This window comes from Balaenoptera physalus (assembly GCF_965194825.1).
Source record: "Balaenoptera physalus genome assembly, chromosome: 1".
NCBI lineage: Eukaryota > Metazoa > Chordata > Mammalia > Artiodactyla > Balaenopteridae > Balaenoptera > Balaenoptera physalus.
In genome coordinates this window covers 143,300,262-143,327,877 of record NC_138882.1, presented here as the reverse complement: position 1 = coordinate 143,327,877, position 27,616 = coordinate 143,300,262, and the positions used below count along the sequence as shown (strand labels likewise).

The 27,616-nt window shown below is 37.0% G+C and overlaps 1 protein-coding gene across 18 annotated transcripts in view; it reads left to right on the top strand.

The window, feature by feature from the left end:
* The window catches only part of PATJ (PATJ crumbs cell polarity complex component), a 345,994-nt gene that overhangs the window by 188,154 nt on the left and 130,224 nt on the right, over positions 1-27,616 (top strand). For all 18 annotated transcript variants that reach the window (XM_082453175.1, XM_082453166.1, XM_082453174.1 and 15 more), the window contains one exon: positions 12,659-12,855. In XM_082453175.1, coding sequence (XP_082309301.1) covers positions 12,659-12,855 — 197 coding nt within the window. The remainder of the gene's footprint in view (positions 1-12,658; positions 12,856-27,616) is intronic.

The following is a 27,616-nucleotide window of genomic DNA, read 5'->3' as shown; positions in this document are numbered from 1 at the left end:
CAGATCTTTCTTTGCCTGCTGTTAAGTGACTGAAAGAAAGAGCCCAATCATATTTGGAATTTCTTATGCTTTTGATAGTACCTAATTCAATCTTTATTCCTTTCTCTTTTAATTCACCCTTATATCCTTAGCAGGTGCCTGGCCCGGAGCAGGCATTCAGTATTTTTTTTTTTTTTAGGACTAAATAGAGTGGAGTCGCTCCTTTCTCTGATTCCTTATGTTGCCTTTTCTATTCCAGCTGGCACCTTAACCCAGTTTATATCCATTTCCTGTCACTCTTGGGTTGCATGGTAATGGCCTCCTAAATGGTCAGGTTCCCCATTCCTCTCCTCTGAGCCATCCTCCCCAGAGTTGAGTGCTAATTCATCCTCAAAGAGTGTTCAAAGTGTTTCGTCCCTCTCTGCCTTATCTACCAGCAGTTCCAGGCTTACTTACCCTTCATTCTTGGGCTCCAGGCCGAATTCAGCTGCTCTCTGTTGTTGATACCACAAACCAGCCCATTTAAACTAAATCTTCACCTCCTTGTGCTTCACTCCTTGTCTTCAAGGATCGGACCTTAGTTTCCTTGTTCCTCTTACCCTTCCTTTACCTCAGATATCCAAACAGTTCATAAGCCTTATTGATATTTTCTTTCGAATTATTTCCTACCACCACATGCGAGCTGAATTCTAATTTTTTCTCCACTATTTTTTTTTTTATAGTCTTTCTCTTGGTCTTCCTCTTTTCTCATCTCTCCTCTTCAAGTTGTCCTATGTGTACTGCTGCAAATTAATCTTCCAAAGGCTAGACTATGGGGATTTCCTGTGTGTGTTCTAGGTCTCCCCCTAAATCATGAATTCCAAAAGGACTGAGGCAGGTTTCAGAGTTCACTTCTGCCACTCTACCACATGTGGACACAGCATGCTTCTCGATCTTTCTTATGTGCTGGGTAAGCATATGGGATTTGGAGTGAGGCAGACCCGAATCTGAACTCTAGGTCTGCCAATCCCTAAATGCGAGTTTGGGCAAGTTCCATAACCTCCGTGATCCTCAGTTTCATCATCTGTAAGATGGGATGATTATATCTTATAGGATTGTTAGGAGGCTTTTATTTTGCTTTCCTTTTCGTTGTGAAAATTTTCAAACATTTGCAAACCTGAAGGAGAACAGTGAGTGAATTCCCATATATTGTTCTCCTGGACTTAGTAATTAACCAGGTTTTGCTGTAGTATTTGTTTTACCTATCCTTTATTTTTCTTTTATTTTTCTTTATTGAAATAGTTTAAAACCATTCTCAGACTTGTCATTTCATTCATACATATGCATCTCTAAAAGTACAACTATAATATTGTGCACTGTATATTATACAATATGTATAATTGTGTGTATATACAATACATATACACACAGTATAACCCAATAATTGTTTGGTTTTATCTAATATATAATCCATAATCAAATTTCTTTATTGTCTCAAAATGTAGTTGGCTTGTTCAAATCAGAATTCAAACAAGATTCTCACATTACATTATTTTATTCTCTTTTTAAAAAATAAGTTTATTGAAATATATACAAACAGAAAACTGTACCACAGTTTGATGAATTTTCACCCACCAAACAGAACATTACTACCACCCAGAATCACTTCATGCCCCCCTTTGATTCACTATTTCTTCTCTCTTCCCCAAAGGTCAACACTGTCACTGTCTTGACTTCTAAAACCATAGATTAGCTTTGCCTGTTTTTGAACTTGATAAAAATGGAATCATGTGGTATATACGCTTTTGTTTCTTGGTTTCTTTCACTCAACAGTATGTTTCTCATATTCAAACATGTTGTTGCCTATAGCAGTACTTGTTTGTTTTCATTATTGAATAAAGTTCCACTGTATGGATATGCCACAATTTGTTTATCCAATTTACTGAGAATGGACGTCTTGAAGACTATATTTCATAATACCAAATATGCAAAGGGATCAACATAGTGTCTAACAGAGAAAGTTCAGTTGATATTAATACAGTGCCTTATGTTTAAAATTTGCTCATTGCATATTGATTCATTTGAATTTTGTTTCATCTAATGGGAAAATTTTAGATTTTCACCATTGAGTATTTTTTTCCTCACACTATGGTCTCTTAAGGAAATAATTGTAATGATTCTTGTTCTAATTGACAGCCTGAATTATGTCCCTTTAAAATTATGGTTGCTTTCCTTTTGCATTCTTATATCTAAAATGGATTGAATTTTTGTGAATGAAAGGAAGGAAATGACTTAACTTTTCTGTTTTTCTTCTGAGTTCTGTATATACTTTTTGTTTAATTCTAGCCCTGACTCTCACCTGAGATTATTGACTCCAGAGCCGAAGTCTTTGGTTTCAAATCCCTATTTTACCACTCACTAGCTGTGTTACTGTGCAGGTTACCTATCCTCTCTGTGCCTTTGTTTCCTCATCTGTAAATTTGGGGATAATAATACCTATATCACAGGGTTTTCATAAAAATTAAATGAGTTAAACTATAGTGAAGTGCTTAGAACAATGTCTAGCTGTTATTATCGTACTTAACTGTAGTTCTCATGTTTTGTATCTCAATTATTAATTTCTATCTGTAGGTCCACATGATATTACCAAATTTATATACTGGCAAAAACATCTACTATATTTAAGAGGAAAGTTTGTTTATTTGTCACGTCAAGTATGGTTTCTTTACGCTGACACATTTTCATTATTTTCTTTATTTGGTCTGGAATTTCACTTGAGATTTGTTCCTTCCTGCTGGAGTTCACGTGCTGTTTCTTCTGATTGGTTATGAGTTTTTTTTCCGTATGTTTTTACTTCTTAAATCTGCATGTACTAACAGAGAACTAAAAGTTGGTTACTGTGTAAGAAAATTAGATGAAGAGATGCTTCTCATAACCTGATTATTTAAAAGTGGAAAGGTTGTATTTAATGTATAAGAAACATATTTAAGTATTTTCTCTGCATTAAATTATTTTGTGTTGTTTGGAAACAGACCAGGTAACTAAATGCTTCTAAAATTGTACTGGGTCATTATTCTGGTGTGTTGAACATTTGTTATTAAAATACTGGGCAGTGACTTGAATTGTTTCTTTCTTGGGAGAAAGGCTCTTTTACTTAGCAACACCTAGTATCCTATGATGATACGAAAACACCCTGAGACCATACTGTAGAAATCTTAATTGGCTTTTGTGGACAAGGAAAAACGCTGATGCTTTGATACAGAATTATGAGCAAATTGGGATTCCTTTCTTCAGATAACATTGTCACAGGGCTGTAAAATCCATGTTTAAAGCAAGTGTGCCTATTCAGCTGAGTCAAAAGACTGTTCTCTCTCTCTAGTTATTCTAGTCTGATGTTCATTCAGAGGTACTTGAGTAAAGCCTGGTGCCAAAAGAAGTGGGTTACTTATCTCCTAATCTCTGATTTGTATTTAGAAACGGAAGGCATCTAGGTTATTTGGGCTAGGAACTACTACCACGTGACTAACACACTGTGGAAGTCAATGAAAGTCAATATAAAGGTTGGCTGTTTGTTACAAATATTCCTAGGAAATACCAGTAACAGGCATGTTACTAAAAGCTAGTACTTACATGATTTGTGTGTGTGTGTGTGGAGGGGGGCGGGTGTTTGTGTATAGGAAACAAAGTATGGGTTTTTTTTGTTTGTTTGTTTTTTTTCCTTAATTTTAATTTCCTTAATTTTTTAATTTTAGAGAAGAAACTCATTGGCTTCAAGTAAAATAATACTCTTTACCCCACCTCTTCAATTTTTTTTAGTGAAATCAAAATTAATACGTTTTAGGAAAACTGTTCTCTTTATACCTTTCCCCCCCACATATCCTTTTCCTCACTCACTGGTTGCCATGGAAACAACTCCGTGCAGCTCTTAGAGCAAATGCCAGGCAGTGTGGGTTTCCCTTGTAGTGGGGTCACATGTCTGAGGCTGTAGAACAGTTTGTGCTGACTCAGCCATGCACAGGATGACCTCAGCTATGATTTCTCTCTTAAATGCTGAGTGAGCAAACTTGCTTGTGGTGTCTTGATTTTTCAAAGATGAGAATTCAGGTCTGCTTTCCCACCACACACTAATTTTGTTTTCCTTCTCCCCTTTTGAAATTCTAGATCACCTTTTTTTTTATACCCACAGAGTAGAAGCAATTGGTAATGGAAGTTAACGGAAAACATCTGAAATTGGAGAAGGAGAGATGCAGCCTAGGAGGCTGGGAGATAGAGGGAGAAAGACTGAGATTGAGATTTCAAAGTAATCTATTGTATAGGCAAGATAAATCTCTTATTTAATCCTGAGGTATGATTGTGGAGCCAGAGATAATCTCCATATCAGATTAGTTTTGTGTCAGGCATATTTAAAGGATGCCTTAAATTTGGTATCTGTGAACTTTATGGTTGACTGTCATGTCCACTGTAGAAAAAAATTTTTGCATTGCATAGGAGATTAGTCTGTTATTTACAGACCCAGCTGCCCGTGAGAATCATCTAAGGACCTTGTTGCAAAGAAAACTTTACCCTGTTTCTAAAGTTTTCCCCAATCTTACTGGCTCAGGATCTGCTGGTGGAGCGCAGTCATGATTCTGTTTTATAGGCCCTAAGGGTAATTTTTAAGTGGCCAGCCTGGCAGATAATCTAAGGAGACTAAGCCTGGGAACCATTGTTTGAGTTCTCTTAAGTGAACTTCTTATTATTTAAAATTCTACCAGTCTTAAGAGATAGCTGTGATGTGAGAGTACAAAGCTCTTAGATTCAGCAGACCTGGCCCAAACACTGGCCAAGTCACCTTAACTCTCTGAGTGTCATTCCACTCACCTGCAAAAGGAGGTGTTTACAAAGGTGTGGGAAGGATTCAATGACATGATGAACTGCGAAACGTTTTTTTCATGTAAAGAGATATACGATAATATGAGTATTCTAAAGATAGCTTCTTTTACTGAGGGAGAAATTGGAGATCATTTTTGTTCTTTGAGATGTTATGGGAGAAATTTAACATGATTTGGTAAAGAAAAATTGAACTACAAACTAGAAGACCTTAGTTTCTAGCTATAAATTAGCATTATAGCATTATATTCATTTCTTCAGTCTTATTTTTATTTATAAATTGGGGGGGTGCGTGCTGTAAGAGAAGGTAGCTTTACACAATACCTTAGTTTGTTTCGCTTGATTTAAAATTCTCTGGTTTTATGGTATGGTGAAAACATGGCATTTAATTTATCTGAAGAGTTGGACCTGTCATCTTTTAAGTCCCTTGTAGTTATGGGTTTGAATAAACATTGTAGGATAGCTCAAATTCTGAGGCCTGAAAATTGTAATACAAATTTAACTGAAAATTAAAGATCATATGTGTTACAGAGCATTTGGCTTTTTTGTGTGTGTGTGTGTGCATGACCACTTAATCTCCTTTATTACACTTACAAATAAAATATTTGTCCACAACATTTTCTTAAGACTTCATTTTTTAAGAGTAGTTTAGGTTCATAGCAAAATTGAAAAGGAGGTACAGAATTTTCCATATACCCCCTGCCCTACACATACATAGCCTCCACTGTTATAAAAATCTCCCACCAAAGTGGTACGTTTGTCACAATTGATTAACCCACATTGACACATCATATTCACCCAAAGTCAGTAGTTTACCTTAGCATTCACTCTTGGTGCTGTAGATTCTACGAGTTTGGAAAAATGTATAATGACCTGTATGTATCATTATAGTATCACACAGAGTACTTTGGCTGTTCTAAAAATCCTCTGCACTCTGCTTCTACATCATATTGAAACTGGAATGCAAAGTTGTCTTCGTTACTAACATATATTATTATTATTTTTTAACATCTTTATTGGGGTATAATTGCTTTACAGTGCTGTTAGTTTCTGCTGTATAACAAAGTGAATCAGCTATACGTATACATATACCCCCATAACCCCTCCCTCTTGCATCTCCCTCCCACCCTCCCTATCCCACCCCTCTAGGTAGTCACAAAGCACCGAGCTGATCTCCCTGTGCTATGCGGCTGCTTCCCACTAGCTATCTATTTTACATTTGGTAGTGTATATACGTCGATGCCACTCTCACTTCGTCCCAGCTTACCCTTCCCCCTCCCCGTGTCCTCAAGTCCATTCTCTACATCTGCATCTTTATTCCTGTCCTGCCCCTAGGTTCTTCAGAACCATTTTTTTTTTTAGATTCCATATATGTGTTAGCATACGGTATTTGTTTTTCTCTTTTTGACTTACTTCACTCTGTATGACAGACTCTAGGTCCATCCACCTCACTGCAAATAACTCAATTTCATTTCTTTTTATGGCTGAGTAATATTCCATTGTATATATGTGGCATCTGGCATTTTTATTGTCTTACTGCTCTTCCTGTTTCATGATGCACCAAAAAAAAAAAAAAAAAAGAGAGAAAGAAAGAAAAGATAAAGTATCAATCTCTTTGCTTTTCAAGTTTCTTCAGTTTAATAGAGTTGATTTTTAAAAGATATTGTATACATAGTCCTAATGGATTTTGTTACTTTTGAATACAAATCCAAAGAAGAAACAAACCATTTTTCTACTTCCTTTAACTGAAAGAATGCATTGTCTTTGAAACAAATTGCATGTGTCTAATGGTTTTAGGTCTCAGATGGCTTTTATGTAGCATTGTTTGGGGCATTGGCAGGAATGTAGGCAGAGCAATTGAAGAAGACCTTAGAAATCATCTGTCTATGCTTCCAACAGGCATATATTGTACATATTAACCACCTAATATATGTCAGGCACTGTTAAGTGCAGAAGACAACAGTGTGCTAGATGTACAAGGAACTTCATGGAGTTTATATTATAGGATACGGCAATAGAAAGAAAGCAGAAATCAGAAAAGATACTTTCAGATAGTACTGTGAAGACAGACAAAACTGGGTTTGCATCCTTATTATATCAGTTTCTAGCTAAGTGACCTTTGGCAAGGTCAGAGTCTTATTTCACACATCTAGAATGCAGTGATGATAATTTCTACCTGATAGGGTGGTTTTTAGCTTAAATGGAGAAAATTTACTGGATGATTTTAGTGCAGTTTCTGCAACTTAGCAGGTCCCCAATAAATTATTACTGAAACTTCATAACTATTCAAGGATACTCAGCTCTTAATTGTTCTAGGATTTGCTTCTTTGCTGAGCTTTATTCTGTTGAGCTTACCCCCTTCTCCTATTTAAAAAAAAAAAAAAAAGATAATTTTAAAAGTCAAGGAAAGCTGAATAACCCATGTTTAGGTAAATAAAGTTGGAAGAAGTTGGATGCAGGATTATTGGAAATGTCAGCTAAAATGAGTTTTGAATATTATGCAGTAGAAGTTATATGTGACCAGTAGAATGAGAGTTGGCTAGAATATCTATGATATTCAGTGTAGTTTGCAGACATTGATTGGTTTTCCTGACGACACAGTGAAATGGATGGGTGACTTCAGCTGCTGGTATTTTTCTCATAGTTTTTCTCTCTCTGAATTAGAATTATTGATATGTATGCTTGTCTTCAATGATAGATTTTAAGGTCCTTGAAAACAAATTCAGTAGTGTGCCCTTCACATCACAAGCCTGACATGAATTTGGATTCAATCAATATTTTTTAATTGAAAAAATGGGAATATGCCAGTGTCATAACAAAACAATTGGCCAGAAAAATAGGGCTGGAGGTTTCAAAAGTTCGGGATAACAAATCTACAACTTAGTCCCTTGGTGGAATGCTGATAAGGGAACCAATTTTTTGAAGGTCTTTTAAGCCTATAGATAGGGTTGTTTTTTTTTAGTAATTGTGGTAAAATATACATAACAAATACACCATTTTAACTACTTTTAAGCGTACAGTTCAGTGGCATTAAGTACATTCACATTGTTGTGCAACTGTGACCACCATCCACCTCCAAAACTTTTTCATCTTCCCAAACTGAAACTATGGAAAGGGTTTTAATTCCACACTTGACTGGCACACAATTTTAAAGCCACCTCAATGACCTATGAACCATGGGACAGTCACTTGAAACAGTGCTGTTATTCCTTTGCTCCTCAAGAAGTTGTCCTTGGGACTCCTCAATATAAGTAACTCAAAGAAGAGAATCCGGGGAATAATGATGCTAGAGCCCCTTCCTCTCCTGATTCCCATTGGAGGACGGTGTGCCTGCTTCCTTCATGCCATCATGGGGAACCGCTGTTTCCTTTCACAAGTTTCAATTTTCCTCAAGATAGACAAAGTTAAAGAAGAAAAAAAGTAGCTGTGTCACCAATTTTAACTTAGAACCTCAATATAACTAAATGATGAAAATGAAATCATGGTTGTGTTGTTCCCTTAACATTTGGACCCTATGTCCTAGGAATTTTTAGTTAACATCCATTTTAAGGTAACAACCCTATTTTACAAATAAGTTAGTAGAGGTTCAGTATTTGGTCCAAGGAACCAGTGGCGTTAAGTGCCTCAGCTAGGACTTGAACCAAATTCTGACCCTTTAGCCCTTGCTGTTTCTATTTAGCCACAAGAATGCATTGATAGAGATTCACCTTTTGTAGCACGATTTGAGTTGTTCATCATTTGTGATAGAGCCACATTTTACCAAAGGAGGATTCCTCGTGTCATTAATCATTTACATGTCTAAGCAGTTGAATGTATAGTTAATGGCCATGAAGGTTATTTTTTTTTTTCTCTGAAGGTTGAACAAGTCAGACAAATTTTGGAACCTGAAAGTCTTTTTATATTAATTTAACACTAAAACCTTTCTCAGCTCATTCTTTTTTTCAGTCCCCAGGGGCAGAAGATTGCACTAAATGTAATCCTTCATAGCATGTTACCATCATTGGCCATCTGGGAGTCCCTGTTTGGTTTTCTTTGCTCCCTTGTATTCCTGTCTCTTTACACCCACTATAATTAACCATTCTAATGTGTTAAGTATCTGTGTTTTTGTATATGCACTTGCAAAATATGTGTTGTGGTTTTTGTGCAGAATGTTAATTCGCATAAATATTATTACATAATGATGTTGACCCTATTCTGTTTTTTCCCCATTTCATTCAGCACTATTTTGAAAATCTCTTTTTGTTAGTACTAACATTAATTTATTATTAATTATTAATTTATGTCAAACACAAGAGAGCTTTAAAGTTGTTTTTTGTCGTTAGAGTTTTTCATAGTTTTATTGCACTATGTCCAAAGACACAGCCTGTATGATATTGATTTTTTTGAGACTTATTGAAGTTTCTTTTATGATCCAATACACAGTCTGTTTCTGTAGTTGTTCTGTGTGTGCCTCCCCCAAAATGTGTATTTTCTGTCTGTCAGATGGCATAGTCTCTTACTTATAATACCTTGAGCTTATTGTGTTGTTAGTCTTCAGTTTCTTTTTTATAAAATCTTTTTCTGCTTTACTATTTTCTAAGAAGGATGTGTTAAAATTTTGTTTTATTTGTTTCCTTAACTGTGGTATCATTTCTTAACCATCTTACCCTATAAATCCTGGAAACAATACAGGTGAAAGTGTAACTGCTCTGGTTGAATCTGGGAGAACAGGTATTAAATCGAGTGTCCCCTCAAGGCCCCATCCACAGAGTACCTCAAGGCACCTCTACAGAGTCCCTAAACTGGAATATTATTTCTTTTTTTTTTTTTAATTTATTTATTTAATTTATTTAATTTTGGCTGCATTGGGTCTTTGTTGCTGCACGCGGGCTTTCTCTAGTTGCAGCAAGCAGATGCTACTCTTCATTGCATGGGCTTCTCACTGCCGTGGCTTTTCTTGTTGTGGAGCACGGGCTCTAGGCACGCGGGCTTCAGTAGTTGTGGCACACGGGCTCAGTAGTTGTGGCTCACGGGCTCTAGAGCACAGGCTCAGTAGTTGTGGCGCACAGGCTTAGTTGCTCCGCGGCATGTGGGATCTTCCCAGACCAGGGCTTGAACCCGTGTCCCCCGCATTGGCAGGCGGATTCTTAACCACTGCACCACCAGGGAAGCCCTGGAATATTATGTCTGTAAACAAACTGTCAGTTAATCTTTTAACCTTGTACTCTTATTTCTTGTCACCCACCCACTAACCCAAACAATTTTCCGTTCAAAGCCAGATGGGCTTTCACATTCTCTTCCTCACCCACCTGCATAGATGCTTTTCCCCTTGTCATTACATCTACCAGGACTCTTCTTCACATAACCAAACTCTGTACCTTATTCAAAACCCTTCTTGTTTATGTAAACAATGAAAACAGTAACTCGAAAAGATATACACACCCCAGTGTTCATAGAAGCATTATTTACAATAGCCAAGCAACCTAAGTGTCCATCCACAGATGAATGGGTAAAAGAGATGTGGTATATATATATACAATGAAATACTACTCAGCCGTAAAAAAGAAGATCTTGCCATTTGTGACAACACAGGTGGACCTAGAAGGTATTACACTAAGTCAGATAGAGAAAGATAAATACTGTATGATTTCCCATAAATGTGGAATCTAAAAAATAAAACAAATGTGCAAACTAAATAAAATAGAAGCAGACTCATAGATACAGAGAATAAACTGGTGGTCACAGGGGTGGGTGGTGGTTGGGCAAAATAGGTGAAGGGGATTAAGAGGTACAAACTTCCAGTTATAAATAAGTCATGGGATGCAATGTACAGCATAGGGAATATGGCCAATAATATTGTAATAACTTTGTATGGTGATAGGTGGTTACCAGACTTATTATGGTGATCAATTTGTAATGTATATAAATGTTGAATCACTATGTTGTACACCTGAAACTAATATAATATTGTATGTCAACTATACTTTAATTAAAAAAGTAAGAGAAAAAAACATTCTCAAATTCTGCTTCTTCCATAAAATCTCTTCTAGCCATATCAATTCTTAGAACTCTAAAAGCAGTTATTGCTAGCGCAATTAATTTAATGTTTATTCACTGACCTAATTCACTAATCATTTAGTATTTATTCAGTGACCAGCATTGTGGTGGTTGGGATTTCTATTTACATAACTGTAGTTGTTTAATATTTGTTGTATTTGTTTGCTTCCCCTATTTTGCTGTAAAAGCATCTTGAGGGTACCATGTGTTTTGTATGCTCTGTTAAGGTACGCACATAGTGACTTGTTCTTGGTAGTTGACGAACAAAAATACTTTGAGCTTATTTACTTCAGTGTTGATATGAATAATTTTATTTCTAATTAGAGGACAGTTTTATTACATTGCAAGTTCTTTGTTTTACTGTATTTTGCTATGTGTTCTTATTATTAATAATAAGATTATCAGTGAAAGTTCTTTAAGATTCTCTTCAAAATCCTTGTAAAGCAGGCAGATTTAACCTTTTTATAAAACAAGCAGTCGTTAAAAAATAAATAAAGTAGGCAGTCATTTATCATTCTTTCAATATAAATTTATGCATAAAATAGCTTTTATGGGTTTAAATTTATCTACTCTTATAAGGCAGTGTTATATCTGGTAAAGTGATGAAATGGACTAGGCTGTCTTCCTTCCCCTCCCCCTTAAAACTAATTATTCGAGTTAAGTTTTCAACTTGGAAGGTTCCCTCTAAGGACAATGAACTTAAGTCAAGTGTTAGAGCGTAGAGAGTTTCAGGATAGTCACAAGCTACTGGTTATTCAACTGATAAGATGATTGCATCACACGATGGAGTAGTCAGCAAGCCTCTGAGCCCTGGCAGCACACCTGGCCTGAGCTGGTGCTGTGTGGGGTACAAGGCATGTCTAAAGCAGTATCATTCCCAACACTGACCTGCCAGTGTGGTTTCGTTGCACAGAATCGACACAAGTGAAGTATAACCAGCCAAATCCTAAAGTAGGTAATTTAGAGCATAAAGTGGAGATTGCAAGGTGAGACAGAAGATCAAATAAAAGAATTATAAAATACCTGTAAGTCATGAGCTGTTAAGTTCTTTAACGTGTATTTTATTTAATTTTCCCAACTTCCATGTAGTGGGTATTATCATGCCCATTTTAAAGAGGAAGAAATGGAATTCCATAGAGGTAAAATAATGTATTAATTATTGGACATTGAGTAAGTGGTAGATTTGTGTATTGAATTCAGATCTGACAACTAAATCAACTTCCTTAATTCCCCTTGTTTTTACTCACATAACACCCAATATTGTTTTGTACCCTTTGTATACTTTAAAGAAATGTTATTATTTAGAATTAATTGTTGACTTTCTTTCCTACTGGACTGCAAGTCCATGAGAATAGAACCATGTCTGTTTTGTTCAGCATGATATCTCCAAGACCAAACACTTTGCTTGTTAACACAGCTGGTGATCAGTATATATTCTTTGTTTCCCTTTTTCTTTTTTTGGAAGTGGGGGGGTGGCGGGGTAGTGCAGGGAGGCCAGGGTTTCCACCACATTGTGTTGACTCTCTTAGGTAAGAAAATAATATGTAGAAAGTCTAGGCCATTGTGAACCTGAACAATCAGGGAAGGTTTTATGGGTGAGCCAATCTTGTTAGATGGAGATGAAATAATTTTTAACTGTAACCTATATATAAGGCTCTGAATGACCTCAAGTACTTCGCTCTCAAGAAGGGACAGTTCATTGTAGAGGCATCATTAAAGATGGGGAAATGCCAGTATCTTGCTAATATAGATTCAAGTGCTCCATTTAAATTTTTTTTACCTTTTTTTTTAATAGAAAAAATCAGGGAAAGATATGCAGACCTGCCTGGAGAATTGCACATTATTGAACTTGAAAAGGATAAGAATGGACTTGGACTCAGCCTTGCTGGTAACAAAGACAGATCACGCATGAGCATATTTGTGGTGGGAATTAACCCCGAAGGACCCGCTGCCATGGATGGGCGAATGCGTATTGGAGATGAACTGTTGGAGGTGAGGGGCATATATTCTTTTTTTTTTTCCTACTAGGCTCATTTGATTCTTCTAATAAAATCCGTCCAGTTACTTTCATTATAATCACATAAGGGCAAAATCCATCCATATATATATATACTCTGTATCTAATATATTCATCCATCTAGGGGCATATATCCTGAATTTCTGTTCTGGTGAGATGAAGGGGTATAGAGGATATTGTATAGGAAAATGAAGTGAAGGGGAAGAATGTTATAAATTACATTTTCGTCAACTATTTATTATCATTTTCCCAAGTGAGAACAAAAATCATATTGTTGCTTATAGTTGCTGTTTGCTGCTCGAGTAAAAACTAATCTCACAGGGACTTCCCTGGCGGTCCAGTGGTTAAGACTTCATGCTTCCACTGCAGGGAGCACGGGTTCGATCCCTGGTCAGGGAACTGCATGCCGTGTGGCATGGCCAAAAACCAAACCAAAACCAAAACAAAACAAAAACAAAAACAAAAAAACTAATCTCACAAAATAATTTAGGGGTCCTTAAGTAAAATCTCATGGAAACATATTAAATTAAGGATTGGTTAATATCTGTGAAGTTGGTGATGTGGTTAAGGCCACAGGTTAAGGAATCAGGCGTCTTATTTAGGAATAGGAGAAAGATAAGAGCAGCTCAGAAGATGACTGATCCTCTGCTACTACTCTGGATGATTTCATCAATAGTCTGAAAAGGTTATCCTCATTTTCCTAAGCTTAAAGTCAGGGTTTCTGCTCTGAATTTATCTTAGTTTGATATTTGTTTGCCTGTTCCTCATTCAGCTAACGGTTTTTTGAGTGTCTCTTAGGACGGACACAAAAAAAGAGATGAATACATCCAGTCCCTTCATTCAAATAGCTCACACTCTCAAGGAAGAAAAGAGACATAAAAAGATTGTCACATAACAAAAATGAAAAAAAGATTATAACAACAATCGTAACAAGAGCAATGTGTACTTGGTACCAGACATAGCTTTACTGCTGAAGTCACAAAGTAAATGAGGTGTTGGGATTCAGTATCAGGCAGTTTGACTTCTTAGCTCTTTGTTAACCAGTGTGCTCTAAGGCCTCTTGGGTAAAATGCTCCAACACTTGGACAGTTGAGGGAGCTGAATCACAGAGGTACCGAGTGTCAGACTGCTTACTTAAAATGAGGCCATTACTAATTTTTCATTTTACAGTTTCCTCTTCAGACTCGGAATAGAATTCATAGTCATCCACAGTGTGACTTGCCTAATAATATCCACAGCTAAAGCTGATCAGACACAACTGTGAGGACACTAGTATCGCCCTCTGTCTTCTACGCCCCAGTAGTTTCTCCCCATCTAAAACCTGTTTTCACAAAGAAGTCACTTCTGGAATTACTTTTCTTTGCTTGTTCTTTTGTAATATAGCATCATGAAAGGGACCCACATCGGGTAGTAGCACTGATTAGCATAATCATTATGTAAATAAAAATCAAAGGTGACAGTATGTATTAACTAATATAATTCATTGCTTCACGTTCATTTCCTTTGGCTTATGTTTAGAGATTTCTTCATAAACGAAACTAAAGTGATAGTGGTGGTAATAAGATGAAAGTAAAAGCTAATTTACTGAGTTATTCCTAGCATTTTACCTATGTGCTCACACATTTGTATTCAGTATTCTTTTTTTTTTTTTTTAATGCTATTCTTGTCTGCTTACATTCTTTTTTTATTTATGTATGTATGTATGTATGTATGGCTGTGTTGGGTCTTCGTTTCTGTGCGAGGGCTTTCTCTAGTTGTGGCAAGCGGGGGCCACTCTTCATAGCGGTGCGGGGGCCACTCTTCATCGCGGTGCGCGGGCCTCTCACCATCGCGGCCTCTCGTCGCCGAGCACAGGCTCCAGACGTGCAGGCTCAGCAATTGTGGCTCACGGGCCGAGTCGCTCCGCGGCATGTGGGATCCTCCCAGACCAGGGCTCGAACCCGCGTCCCCTGCATTGGCAGGCAGATTCTCAACCACTGCGCCACCAGGGAAGCCCCTGTATTCAGTATTCTTAAGAGCCCTATATGGTATGTACTGTTGTCATCCCCATTCTGTGGATAAGAAAACTGCATAAGTAACTTACAGAAATAAGTTACTAAGAACCCAGGCTTGCCAGGCTCCAAGAACCATGCTCTAGCCACTGAAGTATACCGCATTCCCCATGGTGCTTCAACCAAACCCAATCTGTTTAGATCCATGAGAATCCTGACTTATGATGCCCTAGGCTTTAGGAAATCATGTATATTAAATCATTCTGTTGTATTATATGTACCTAAACACAAACACATATTTCCTGTCTCATGTGGTACATGGAAATGTTCCAAAAACTATACTTTGGAACATGAAGATTCTAGTTCTGTTCTCTCTGCGTTATTAAGACTCAAGATGGAATGGCTGATGTGATCCAGACCAACAGGAGAAGTGGTATTTTATTTCTCTGTCTGACATTTTATTAGATGGAGGTAACAGACAATCTGTGGCTGCACTGAGAGTGTTTTACAGGCCATACAGAAAAGTCCACACTCTGCAGGGCAGTGAGCACTGGACTAGGAAGACCCACTTTATCTTATCCCAGTTCTTTCGGTTATTAGTTGCATTTCAGAAGGAGCTTAAAGTACATGGCACATGGTTGACTGTTAATTAGATCACATTTCCTTCCTTAAAGACAGAAACTTCAGGTATTTGTTTTTTTTGTTTTTTTAAAATTATTTTTGGCTGTGTTGGGTCTTCGTTTCTGTGCGAGGGCTTTCTCTAGTTGCAGCGAGCGGGGGCCACTCTTCATCGTGGTGCGCGGGCCTCTCACTGTCGCGGTCTCTCTTGTTGCAGAGCACAAGCTCCAGACGCACAGGCTCAGTAGTTGTGGCTCACGGGGCCCAGTTGCTCCGCGGCATGGGGGATCCCCCCAGACCAGGGCTCGAACCCGTGTCCCCTGCATTAGCAGGCAGATTCTCAACCACTGCACCACCAGGGAAGCCCCCAGGTATTTGTTTTCTAGGCTAGAGGCTAGAAGAGCTCTCCTGACTGAAAAAGAATATTAACATCTTGCTATTTCAGGTCCCTCCTACTCCTTCCTTTGACTTTCTGGATTTGGTCTTTTGTTGCTATTCAGTAACTTTATCTTCGTTCAGAGATGTAAAGAACAAGAAGATTAAATATGGTAATAAGTTAATCGCCCTGCACTTTCCACTGAGTCTCTTATTTAAATAAAATAAAATAAAATATGTTGGAACACAGATTCTAGCATCACAGACCTTTGGCTAGTTATTTATCTTCTCTAACCCTCAGTTACCTCCTTTATCAAATGGAAATTTTTCATTTATTCAGCAAGAACTTTACTGTGCATCTGTTGTGTAGGAGGAAGTATGTGAACGCGGCGCGATTTTTCATTGGTGAACAAAATCCATGGTCCTGTTCTCATAGAGCTTACAGTCTAGTGATGGTATAGCCTCAACCTCGGAGGGTGTTATGAGAATTAATGAGAGAAGATATGTCAAGTTTTGCCACAGTATCTGGCACCTGGTGATACCATAATGAATTTCAGCTGATAATATTTATAAAATAATATTTTCATGTGGATTTGTGTATTTCGGTTCCTTTTAGCTTGTTTATATTAATGCATTTGTCTCTGAAAGCATGTTCCAGAGGGAAACCACCTTCCTTTTCTTCAGTAGCTCCATACAGCATCTTGAAAAGCTGAGAGAGTAGAAAAATGCACATACTGAATTCTTATGCAGTTATAAGTCATCTTCTCATATGCTTCTGGCTCTAGGTCAGGGATGACAGGAAAAAATTCATGTGGGAAATATTTTCCTGGTTTCTTTTTATAGCTGAGAAAAAATTTCAATCATTTCTCTATGATATGTGAAGAATTTGTATATAGCATAATATCAAATCCAGTGTGCTTTTGAAGTGAGAATAAGACATTGATTTAACGATGAGTACCAGGAAAGCTGGAAGCAGTGTTACAATAGCTTTTCTTTGGATAAGCAGTGTATTAGATTGCAGAAGGACACTGCATCACGAAGGAGGCATTTACAATGGGCTTTTAGATTATGCTTACTAGATTTCTGGGCTAGAGCAAACCTTTTGTATTTGCTTACCCATTCACACTCCATTTATTTCTGTCAAATGAGGTAAAGTTATCCATGTCTTCATTATTCTTCCAGCTCCACCATTTGCTCATATTGTTTCTCATAATTGCTTTGTTTTTATCGTTAGGTTATTACTTTGCACACAGCTTCTTTTATTTATACTTGATCTGACTTCTTTTAGACCCTCAGATGAGGCTAATTTATAAGAAGTAGAAACGAGAATGGTCAAACATACACTGTAGCTTCTCTGAAGTGAGAAACTCTGCATCTCTACTCGAGCCCCATCCGTGACTGATTTTTGGCATGACACCTGCCAGCAGTTTTGTTGCTGTGGGACTGCATCATTACAGTGCTAGAGCAGTCTGCTAGTTCTGTCGATTTATGGCTCATGTATAAAAGAAATCTTACACTGAGCTCCCAGAAGACAATGTGATTAAATCTCAGCTTCTTTCCCCTTTACTGTGATGCTGGTTTAGGGGTTCTGAATTAATTTCAAAAGGCATTAGCATATAATTACCATGTAGACTGGAATGAGACTTTCAGTAGGTTATTGGCTTTCCCTCAGCAATTAGTCCCAGAAAATACACAGGCCTGCGCATGGTGCTTTCATCTGAATATAGGATTTATTTATAATCTTCCCTACAGTGAAAGTGTGGGGATAGCTGATCGTGCCCTGTGGGGAATTGGCGTGACTTGTCAGGTGACAGAAGCAGCCAGAAGGAACAGTGTGGTGGCACAAGAAGTGCACAGTGGATGGGGCTAGCATGTCTGGCTCCCACACCCTTCAAGACAGAGGAGGAAGTTCGTTCCCTTTGTAACATTTAGCTGCAGCATAGTCTAAATTAAATCTTGTTATTTTTGTGTGTGTATAATAGGTTTATTTAAGAACCATTAAAAATAAAAAGTATGAATACTTCCCATATTTGCCAGGGATAAAGACCTAGAACTACAGGTAAACTCAGATCTTTTTGTCTAGTAATACTTATTTTATAAGAGGAAAAAACTGAAACCGTAAAAGTTAAATGACTGACCCAGGTAGGTGTAGCTGCTTTATGACAAAACTCCTGTCTGAGGGTCCCTACCACCACACCAGTCCCAAAGGTTGAGCCTTCACTCTCTGCTTGTTGCCAGTGAATTATATTTGGAAGACTTAGATGCGATTTAGAAGTACACTACAGTAGTGAATAAATCACCAGCTCTTAGGCATCCATAGATAAGATTCTAATTTACAGTCAGAAGTTTCTATCATCTTAGATTGGCTCTTTTAGATTACCATACATGGATGTAATTTTATAAAGTACGCTTCTTAATGAAGTAATTATTCCCTAAGAGACCTCATGGAATAAAATATTCCATTGTGGAAACACTAGTTTGAGGAGAAGAAAGAAGAGTAAAGGATTTCAAAATTGCAATAAAATTATTTTTCCTATGTTTTATTAACAGAGATAGGTTTATAATAGCTAAAAGTGCAAAAATAAATTGATTGACCAAATTTTTTTATGGTGTCAGTGGTGTCAAAACATATCAAATTTTACATTTTAAATAAGTGATGTATTATATGTCTATTATATCTCAATAAAGCTGCTAAAAATGAATTGATCAAACCTGACAAAAACCGTAAGCAGGTCCTGAATATGACCTTCCTATATACAAAGCTAAAGTCACCCCATTTTCTGACTCTCAAAATAGTCTCCAGCCTAATTCACAGCTCTGAAAGTCAAAAGAAGAATGTGGTGCTGGCTGAGTGGTCAGCCTCACACAGAAAACTGTCCTGGGACCCCTGATGTGTATACATTTTTCCCTTTCTTCCAAGTGCAGTCTCCCTGGTCATTACAGCATTATAACCAGTAGCTGTCTGCGTTTTGCTGAATCATCTTCCCTAAGTAATCCATTGTATTACATTCAATTTGAGTTATAAAAAGATGAGATTATTAAAAGAAATCAGGGGTAGGGGAGCTATATTAGGAATTGAGCTAACATCGAACACTTACTATTTGCTAGGCAGTGCTAAATTCTTTACATGCATTCTCTTTTATAACAAAAGTAGGTGCTATTTTAATACCCATTTTACAGATAAGGAAACTGAAACGTGAGGGGCAGAATCAACATGTAGACCACTGGCTTTTCTGGCTCTCAAGGCTATGTTCTTGAGTTTAGTTCTGGATTGATAATGATTCTAGACGATAACCAGTGAATTTCTCATCATTTTGTAGTTTTAGTAGATCTAGATTAATGCAGTTAATCCAATGCCAGTTTAAAATATCTGAGATAGGACTTCCTTGGTGGTGCAGTGTGGTTAAGACTCCACGCTTCTACTGCAAGGGGCGCGGGTTCGATCCCTGGTCGGGGAACTAAGATCCCACATACCGTGCAGCGTGGCCAAAAAAAAAAAAAAAGATAAAATAAATAAATAAAATTTCTATTAAAAACTTAAAAAAAAAATCTGAGATAGTTTCTCACAATGCAATACCCTGTTAGTCTTTTTATCTTCAAATTTAATGCCACTTGGATTCATTAAAAGAAGAATGCAGTCAGTGAAGTTATACGCATCACTTAAGAACCAAAGAAGAAGAATAATCTTTTTTTATTTTTGAGATTGTTCTTGCCCAATTTGAGATCTTCTCAATTAAGAGCTTTCCCCCTCAGTGCCATTATAGAGTTAAGATTTTATTTCAGGCTGCAGTAAATATTATGTAAAACCTTGCTCATATTGTGTGGCCTCATTCTTTTCTGTATTTCCTGGAGTGAAGTCTTTGAGCTCTACTCTTGCCATTTCTGTTTCTGTCTTTGCCTTGTCGGGGGAAGTGTTTTGAATTATTTGGTCACACGTCATTATCTTTATGCTGCTGAAATATTTAGGCTAAAAATCTATATTGTTACTGATCTTTTGGAGGAATGGCAATCACTTAATTTTTATTATTGCAGTCCTCATTATTGCTCCACAGAAGATTTGTATGGGGTCGCTAGAGTGAGCCACGTTGTCTTAAAATCATGGAGAGAAAGTGGCGTGAAAGAGAAAGTAAAAATGAGGTTATTCGAAGGAACTCAATTACTGTGGAAGATTATAAAAAATAGGCATAGGAATGTATGCAGGGGAAGAAACATGCCATTTGGAAGGAATCAGTGGATTTCAGCAGTGCCTCTCAAGACTCTTCTTAATGCAGTTTTCCCTCGGACCCTTACATGACATATTGGTATAATTGTCCAGGCCTCTGGTCTCTCCTTTTTCCAATTTCTTGCCCACTCCCTTCCAGCCCCACTCATTGTCATTACTGAAATGCAGGCTGGAAAGAAATGCTCTTCGGTTATGGAAGAGTGTTTCCTTATATCAGCCTCATCACATAATTTATTTCTATATTTTGCTTTATTTGCACAATAGAAATTTCTTACAGTCACCATGCAATCTTAAGACACAAAGCCTGAAAGAAAAGTGTCAATGAAATTCTTATTCCAAGTTTGACTTACTAACAGTATCAAACACCTGCTTGAACTCATCACAAACATGGGTCCTGTATGTGTGTTTTAATTATAGTTTTTAAGAGATAGGCCTAAAATCAGTAATCCAACCTGAAAATCAGGTGTTCCACCCAAAGCAGTAAGCATATGCCAATTTCTCATTAAGTCAGGAAAAATTATGCATTACATGTCAACCCCAGACCACACATCAGTTTCCTAAAATGCAACTAATACACAGTAAAGATTGTATATAGGTAACACATAATTATGTTCGGATGTAAAGTGTCTAATATTGCTTCAGAATCACAAAATACTATGATGCTAACACACAGTTGCTTTGTGTGCAGTAACATGGCTTCTGTTAGCTCCGCCAGCATCTAAGCTGTACATCCTCCTAGGTGACACTGAGTTTGTGGCTCAAAATATCTTCCTGTGATTCTGTACTCGAAATACAACTCTGATCTTTTCCCTCACAATGTTTTGTTTAAAATCTTTTGCTTTGTATTGGGAGTATAGATATAAAATTTTCCTTTATAAGCATTTATTGAAAAATATTGTATTGAGAGAGATGTAGATTCTGTGAAGTTTGATTTACAATATTATGCCAATCTCTGCTGTACAGCAAAGTGACTCAGTTTTACACATAAGTACACTCTTTTTAAAATATTCCTTTCCATTATGGTTTATCCCAAGAGAATGGATATAGTTGCCTGTGCTGTACAGTAGGACAAATGTTGTTTATCCATTTATTATTCTAAATGTAATAGTTTGCATCTACCAACCCCAAATTCTCAGTCCATCCCTCTCCCTCCCCCACCCCCTTGGCAACCACAAGTCTGATCTCTATGTCTGTGACTCTGTTTCTGTTTTGTAGATAGGTTCATTTGTGTCATATTTTAGATTCCACATATAAGTGATATATATGGTATTTGTCTTTCCGTTTCTGACTTACTTTACTTAGTAAGATAATCTCTCGTTGCATCCATGTTGCTGCAAATGGCATTACTTTGTTATTTTTTGTGGCTGAGTAGTATTCCATTATATACATGTGCCACATCTTCTTTATCCATTCATCTGTCGATGGACATTTAGGTTGTTTCCAGGTTTTGGCTATTGTGAATAGTACTGCTATGAACATAGGGGTGCATGTGTCTTTTTGAATTATTTCAATAATTTTGTCCATACTTCCCTTTGTTCTTATTCATCAAAATTGATTTGGGCTATTCTAGGTCCTTTGAATTTCCATATGAATCTTAGAGCCAACTTGTAAATTTCTATTTAAAAAAAAAAGCCAACTAGAATTTTTATTGAGATTATACTGAATCTATAGTTTAATTTAGGAGCACTAGACATCTTAACAATACTGAGTCTTCCAAATTATGAACGTGATATCTCTCCATTTAATTACTTATCTGCAGTGTTGCATAATTTTTGGTGTAGAACCTTTCCATTTTCAGTTAAGTGAATTCTTATGTATTTTATATTTTCCAGTTCTCTTATTGCTAATACATATATAGAAATACAATTGATTTTCATATATTTCTATATTGACCTTGTATCCTATAATCATGCTTAACTAACTTATTAGTTGTAGTAGTTTTTATTGATATCTTAGCATTTTCTAGAGGTAAACAATCGTGTCATCTGTGTATAGGGAGTTTTATTTCTTCCTTTTCAATCTTTATGATCTTTTATTTTCCCTTCTTTCCTTCCTGCCTGCCTTCTTCCCTCCTCCTCCCCCACCCCCTCCTCCTCTTTTTCCTTTTTAAATCACGATTTGACATTGTTCTTTTGTCAATTACTTTTTCTGCACCTATTTAACTTATTTGTATATGTTTTAAAATGATATTTAAATATAACACAAAAGGACACTGACTTGTGGGATAGTCAAAACTCTTTACCATAATATTCAAAGTCTTTCAAAAGATATCTTTAACCTACCTTTCCAGCTTCTGCCACTACTTCATCATTCTATGATCCCACTACATTGAACCATTTAAATAAGTTCTCAGTACAGATGTGCATTTCTCTCATTCCATTCTTTTGCCATGTATTTTATTCAGTATACTTTGGCATTTTTAAGACCTAGCTCAACTGTTTTGGCATAAGTTTATGAAATTATTTTTGTTATTATCCTAAATAAAAATCGCCTGCCAGTGAAGGGGACATGGGTTCGAGCCCTGGTCCAGAAAGATCCCACGTGCCACGGAGCAACTAAGCCTGTGTGCTGAGCCTGCACTCTAGAACCTGCGAGCCACAACTGCGGAGCCCACGTGCCACAACTACTGAAGCCTGTGCACCTAGAGCCCATGCTCCGCAACAAGAGAAGCCACCGCAATGAGGAGCCCACATACTGCAACAAAGAGTAGCCCCTGCTCGCCACAGCTAGAGGAAGCCCACGCGCAGCAACAAAGACCCAACACAGCCAAAAATAAATAAATAAATAAAATTTTAAAAAAGAAAAAAAAACCTTTAGATCTGATATCTCTTCTTAATATAGAGGGTTTTTCTTTTAATGTTTTTTAACTTTAGGTAATTGGCTTGAAATTCAGTGGTAAAGATTACAGAATGGAAAAACAGATATTATTAGCTATTTGTTGAAAATGTACTTTCTTTTATGAGAGATGGCTTCTAATACTAGATATATTTTTAAGTAACTATCTTTCTTGTATAAGTCCCTTAATCTCTCTGATCATCACTTAACTAGAAGGAGAGTCAATAATGTCGAGAACCTTTCAAACTTAATGTTTTGTGATTCTGGGATCTAAATTTTTGCTTCTCAAATTTCAGCATATAATTTAGCCTAAGGTATTTCTTATCTCTATTCTGGGGAACATAAAAGCTGGAAATCCCTTCTCAAAAATTTTGCAAAATAAATCTCTTTAACTATATAAGTTGCTCTCAACCGAGGTAGTGTATCAGAATCACGGGACAGTTTCACCTAAATAACAACACTTCACCCCAGCCTACTAGATGAGAATCTCTGATGTTGAAGGCCTAGGTGTGCTTTTTTTAAGTTACCTAATTGATATATGGTATAAATGTAATCAGGAGTCTAGATGTGAATTTTTGCTCTTCTTACAGAACATTGACAAAAATACCAGGAGCCTCTGTAACCTTACTATAGAAAATAGAACCATTTGCTCCTCAGTTCAGATTCCACACCAGTTGCATGAAATAAAATGGTGTACTCAGCGATGGAACTAGCAATTTCCACAACCTGTTCAAGTAGCGTTGAATGTGTCCTTGAATCTGCAAAGGACAAAGGAGAGATCCCTACATGGTCCATAGTACTTCCTGCCCTTCATTTTGAGTCTCTGTCTCCATCCATTTATTCTAAATGCCAAGAGAAGCAGGACTGATCTAGACATAGGGGCTGTGGCTGGAAAAATGAGGGCAGGAGAGTAGGATGATTTCTCAGCTGAAGGCTCAAAATTTTGCACAATATTTAAATATAATTTAAAATTATTTTGACTAAATTTTATTGCCCATCCTTGTTTCTGGCTATGAGTCAAAAGTATTAGGTTAGCAAATATTAAAAAATAGAAAAAATTCTAATGGATTCCCTAACATACTGAGTTGTTATAAAGGTGTTGCTTCTTATTGTTGTTTTTCTCTTTTTTAACTTAGAGAAACTTAACTTTTTTACATGTTTTTAAAGTAACATGTAATCATAAAAAATTGTAATTGTACAGGTAAAAGTAATAATCTTCCCTCTTTTTCCTCTGTAGTACTACTCCTCCGGAAGAAACCACTGTCAGTTTACCATCCTTCCTACTGGTCTCATGCATGGTCATACACAGTTGTGCAAATATAAATTTTATAGTTAATAACCACAAATAGAATCATATTGTACATATTGTACATACCTTTTTTAATGAATGATGTATCATTTTCCATATCACTACAAATAATACTGTAACATACTGGTGTATATATGTCTTTGTGCAATTCCTGTGGCATAAATATATCAAATCATCTTTCTTTAGTGTTATACAAATTTTCCACTCCACTACCAGTATGTAAGAGAGTGTTTCCCACCCCCCAAATCTGGCAAAACATTGAATATAATCAGACCTTAGCCAACCTGCCAGGTGCAGTTTTTTTCATTGAAAACATTCTTCACACATATATCATACATATACACATAAGGAAGTGACTGAGAAGATAGTCCTATACTCTGGTGAGGCAGAGTTTTTAAAGTTGACACTTGAACTGGATTTTTCTAGGCCTTCACCACTGTACAGAGTTTGGAATGAGAATTGGATGCTGGGAATTATTTTGGACAAGGAGGGAGTGGTTGGGGATGGGATATGGGTGATTAAGATGAGTATTAAGTGAAATAGCAGGAGTCCCATGGCATCAAGTTGAATATACATTTCACTCATACCAAAGGCTGCATCCTTACTGGAAAGAGGCTTTGGGATCGGAAGACTTGAGTTTGGATTCTGACTCTGCCACTACCTCACCTAGAACCCTTGCACTAGTTACTGAGCGTGTGAGTCTCAGTGTCCTCGTTAAAAAAGTACAGGAGCACCTATCTTGCCTACCTGTCATGCTGAGCAGTGTGGCAGTGCTGGACTCTTTATGAGGTATGCTTCAAAAGCGATAAAATGTGTATGATGGAATCCTGCCTCTACAGAACTGATTCGCTGATGAGATTTGTGTTTAAAAAATGAAAGAAAAAAAAAGAAACTGTGGCTTGAAGGAGGAGAGTTGGGGACTTTGATAAGGTCCTTTGATGACTGATTTTGTGGCTGTCTGTAGACGCAGCAAGAAAAATGTTTTGAAGTCAAGAGAAAAAAATTCTGGTAGCAGAGGGAATTGGAGTAGAGTGTTAACCAGATCATTTGTTTGAAAGAAGCAACTATTAATCTGGGCCTTACTAGTTTGGGGGAAGTCTTGACTCTTAGTATGTATCGATGTTCTTAGAAGAGGAATTCCAGGTCACTATTCACCTGAGATCCTATTTACTTACTTGAGTAACAATACCATTAATAGAGATAGGGTGTAATGCCTCAACCTCCTAGGAAAGCATGATTCCTCTGCAATATAATGAGCTGTTCAGGGGTAGATTATACTTATGACTCCATTCACTTATTCCTTTCTATTCCCTGCATGTAATAGGAAACTATCCACAGACACCCTACTTCAGTTGGTCAAGTGAACCAACCTATAGCAGTTGGGGCTATTTCCACAGAAACACTAAGAATCAGAGCAACACAAAAACATATTTCTCTGCTCACTTCCTTGGAGTTGATATTTTTCAATAGTGTCAGGGTTTAGAATTCAAAGGAATATCTTACTATTTTCCTAATATATCAAATTTGGAGAGATGTGAGCTGCATACTATTACTTTGCCTTCAGAAGGTATTTCAATTTAATTCGTTTTGTTTGAGAGAAAACAAATCTCTCACACTTAAGCCTTGTAAATTAATGTGTTCCTTTGGGAACATTGCATTTCACAAGAAATAAATGAAGTTGCAGAAGACCTTATTTCAACACTGTGTTTATTAAATTTAGTTCTTAAAACCTCTTTTGCCCAACTATTAAGTTATTAGAGGTTGAAGTATATTATTATGTCTTTTGAGAAAAAAATTAATGTGAAAATTTATCCAGAAATACCTTTTGGTTATAGTGAAATTTTGTTTTCATGTGAGTTTCAGTCATCTTCCCTGTTCCATCTCTGCCTTGGTGCCTCTTTCTTCCCTTCAGTTCTCCCATGTGCAGAACTGAAGGCAGTGGTTTGGAAAGTGAGGATTGTTTTTCATGGGGGCTGGTGCCCAAGATTTTTGGAAAGGGAAAATATTCTACAAAGTCTTCTTTGAACAGGATCTGGGTATCTTTATTCTGTTACTCTATACTCTGACCCCCCAAAGCTATACCTGTGGTTCCTAGGAAGAGACCTGCAGTTTCCTACCTACATATTTTTTTAATTTTATTTTATTTATTTTTTTATACAGCAGGTTCTTATTAGTTATCCATTTTATACGTATTAGTGTATACATGTCAATCCCAATCTCCCAATTCATCACACACACACACACCCCGCCACTTTCCCACCCTTGGTGTCCATATGTTTGTTCTCTACATCTGTGTCTCAATTTCTGACCTGCAAACCGGTTCACCTATACTACTTTTCTAGGTTCCACATACATGCGTTAATATACGATATTTGTTTTTCTTTTTCTGACTTACTTCACTCTGTATGACAGTCTCTAGATCCATCCACGTCTCAACAAATGACTCAGCCTCATTCCTTTTTATGGCTGAGTAATATTCCGTTATATATAGGTACCACATCTTCTTTATCCATTCGTCTCTCGATGGGCATTTAGGTTGCTTCCATGACCTGGCTATTGTAAATAGTGCTGCAGTGAACATTGGGGTGCATGTGTCTTTTTGAATTATGGTTTTCTCTGGGTATATGCCCAGTAGTGGGATGGCTGGGTCATATGGTAGTTCTATTTTTAGTTTTTTAAGGAACCTCCATACTGTTCTCCATAGTGGCTGTATCAATTTACATTCCCACCAACAGTGCAAGAGGGTTCCCTTTTCTCCACACCCTCTCCAGCATTTGTTGTTTGTAGATTTTCTGATGATGCCCATTCTGACTGGTGTGAGGTGATACCTCATTGTAGTTTTGATTTGCATTTCTCTAATAATTAGTGACATTGAGCAGCTTTTCATGTGCTTCTTGGCCGTCTGTATGTCTTCTTTGGAGAAATGTCTATTTAGGTCTTCTGCCCATTTTTGGATTGGGTTGTTTGTTTTTTTAATATTGAGCTGCATGAGCTGTTTATATATTTTGGAGATTAATCCTTTGTCCGTTGATTCGTTCGCAAATACTTTCTCCCATTCTGAGGGTTGTCTTTTCGTCTTGTTTATGGTTTCCTTTGCTGTGCAAAAGCTTTGAAGTTTCATTAGGTCCCATTTGTTTATTTTTGCTTTTATTTCCATTACTCTAGGAGGTGGATCAAAAAAGATCTTGCTGTGTGATTTATGTCAAAGACTGTTCTTCCTATGTTTTCCGCTAAGAGTTTTTATAGTGTCCGGTCTTACATTTAGGTCTCTAATCCATTTTGAGTTTATTTTCGTGTATGGTGTTAGGGATTGTTCTAATTTCATTCTTTTACATGTAGCTGTCCAGTTTTCCCAGCACCACTTATTGAAGAGACAGTCTTTTCTC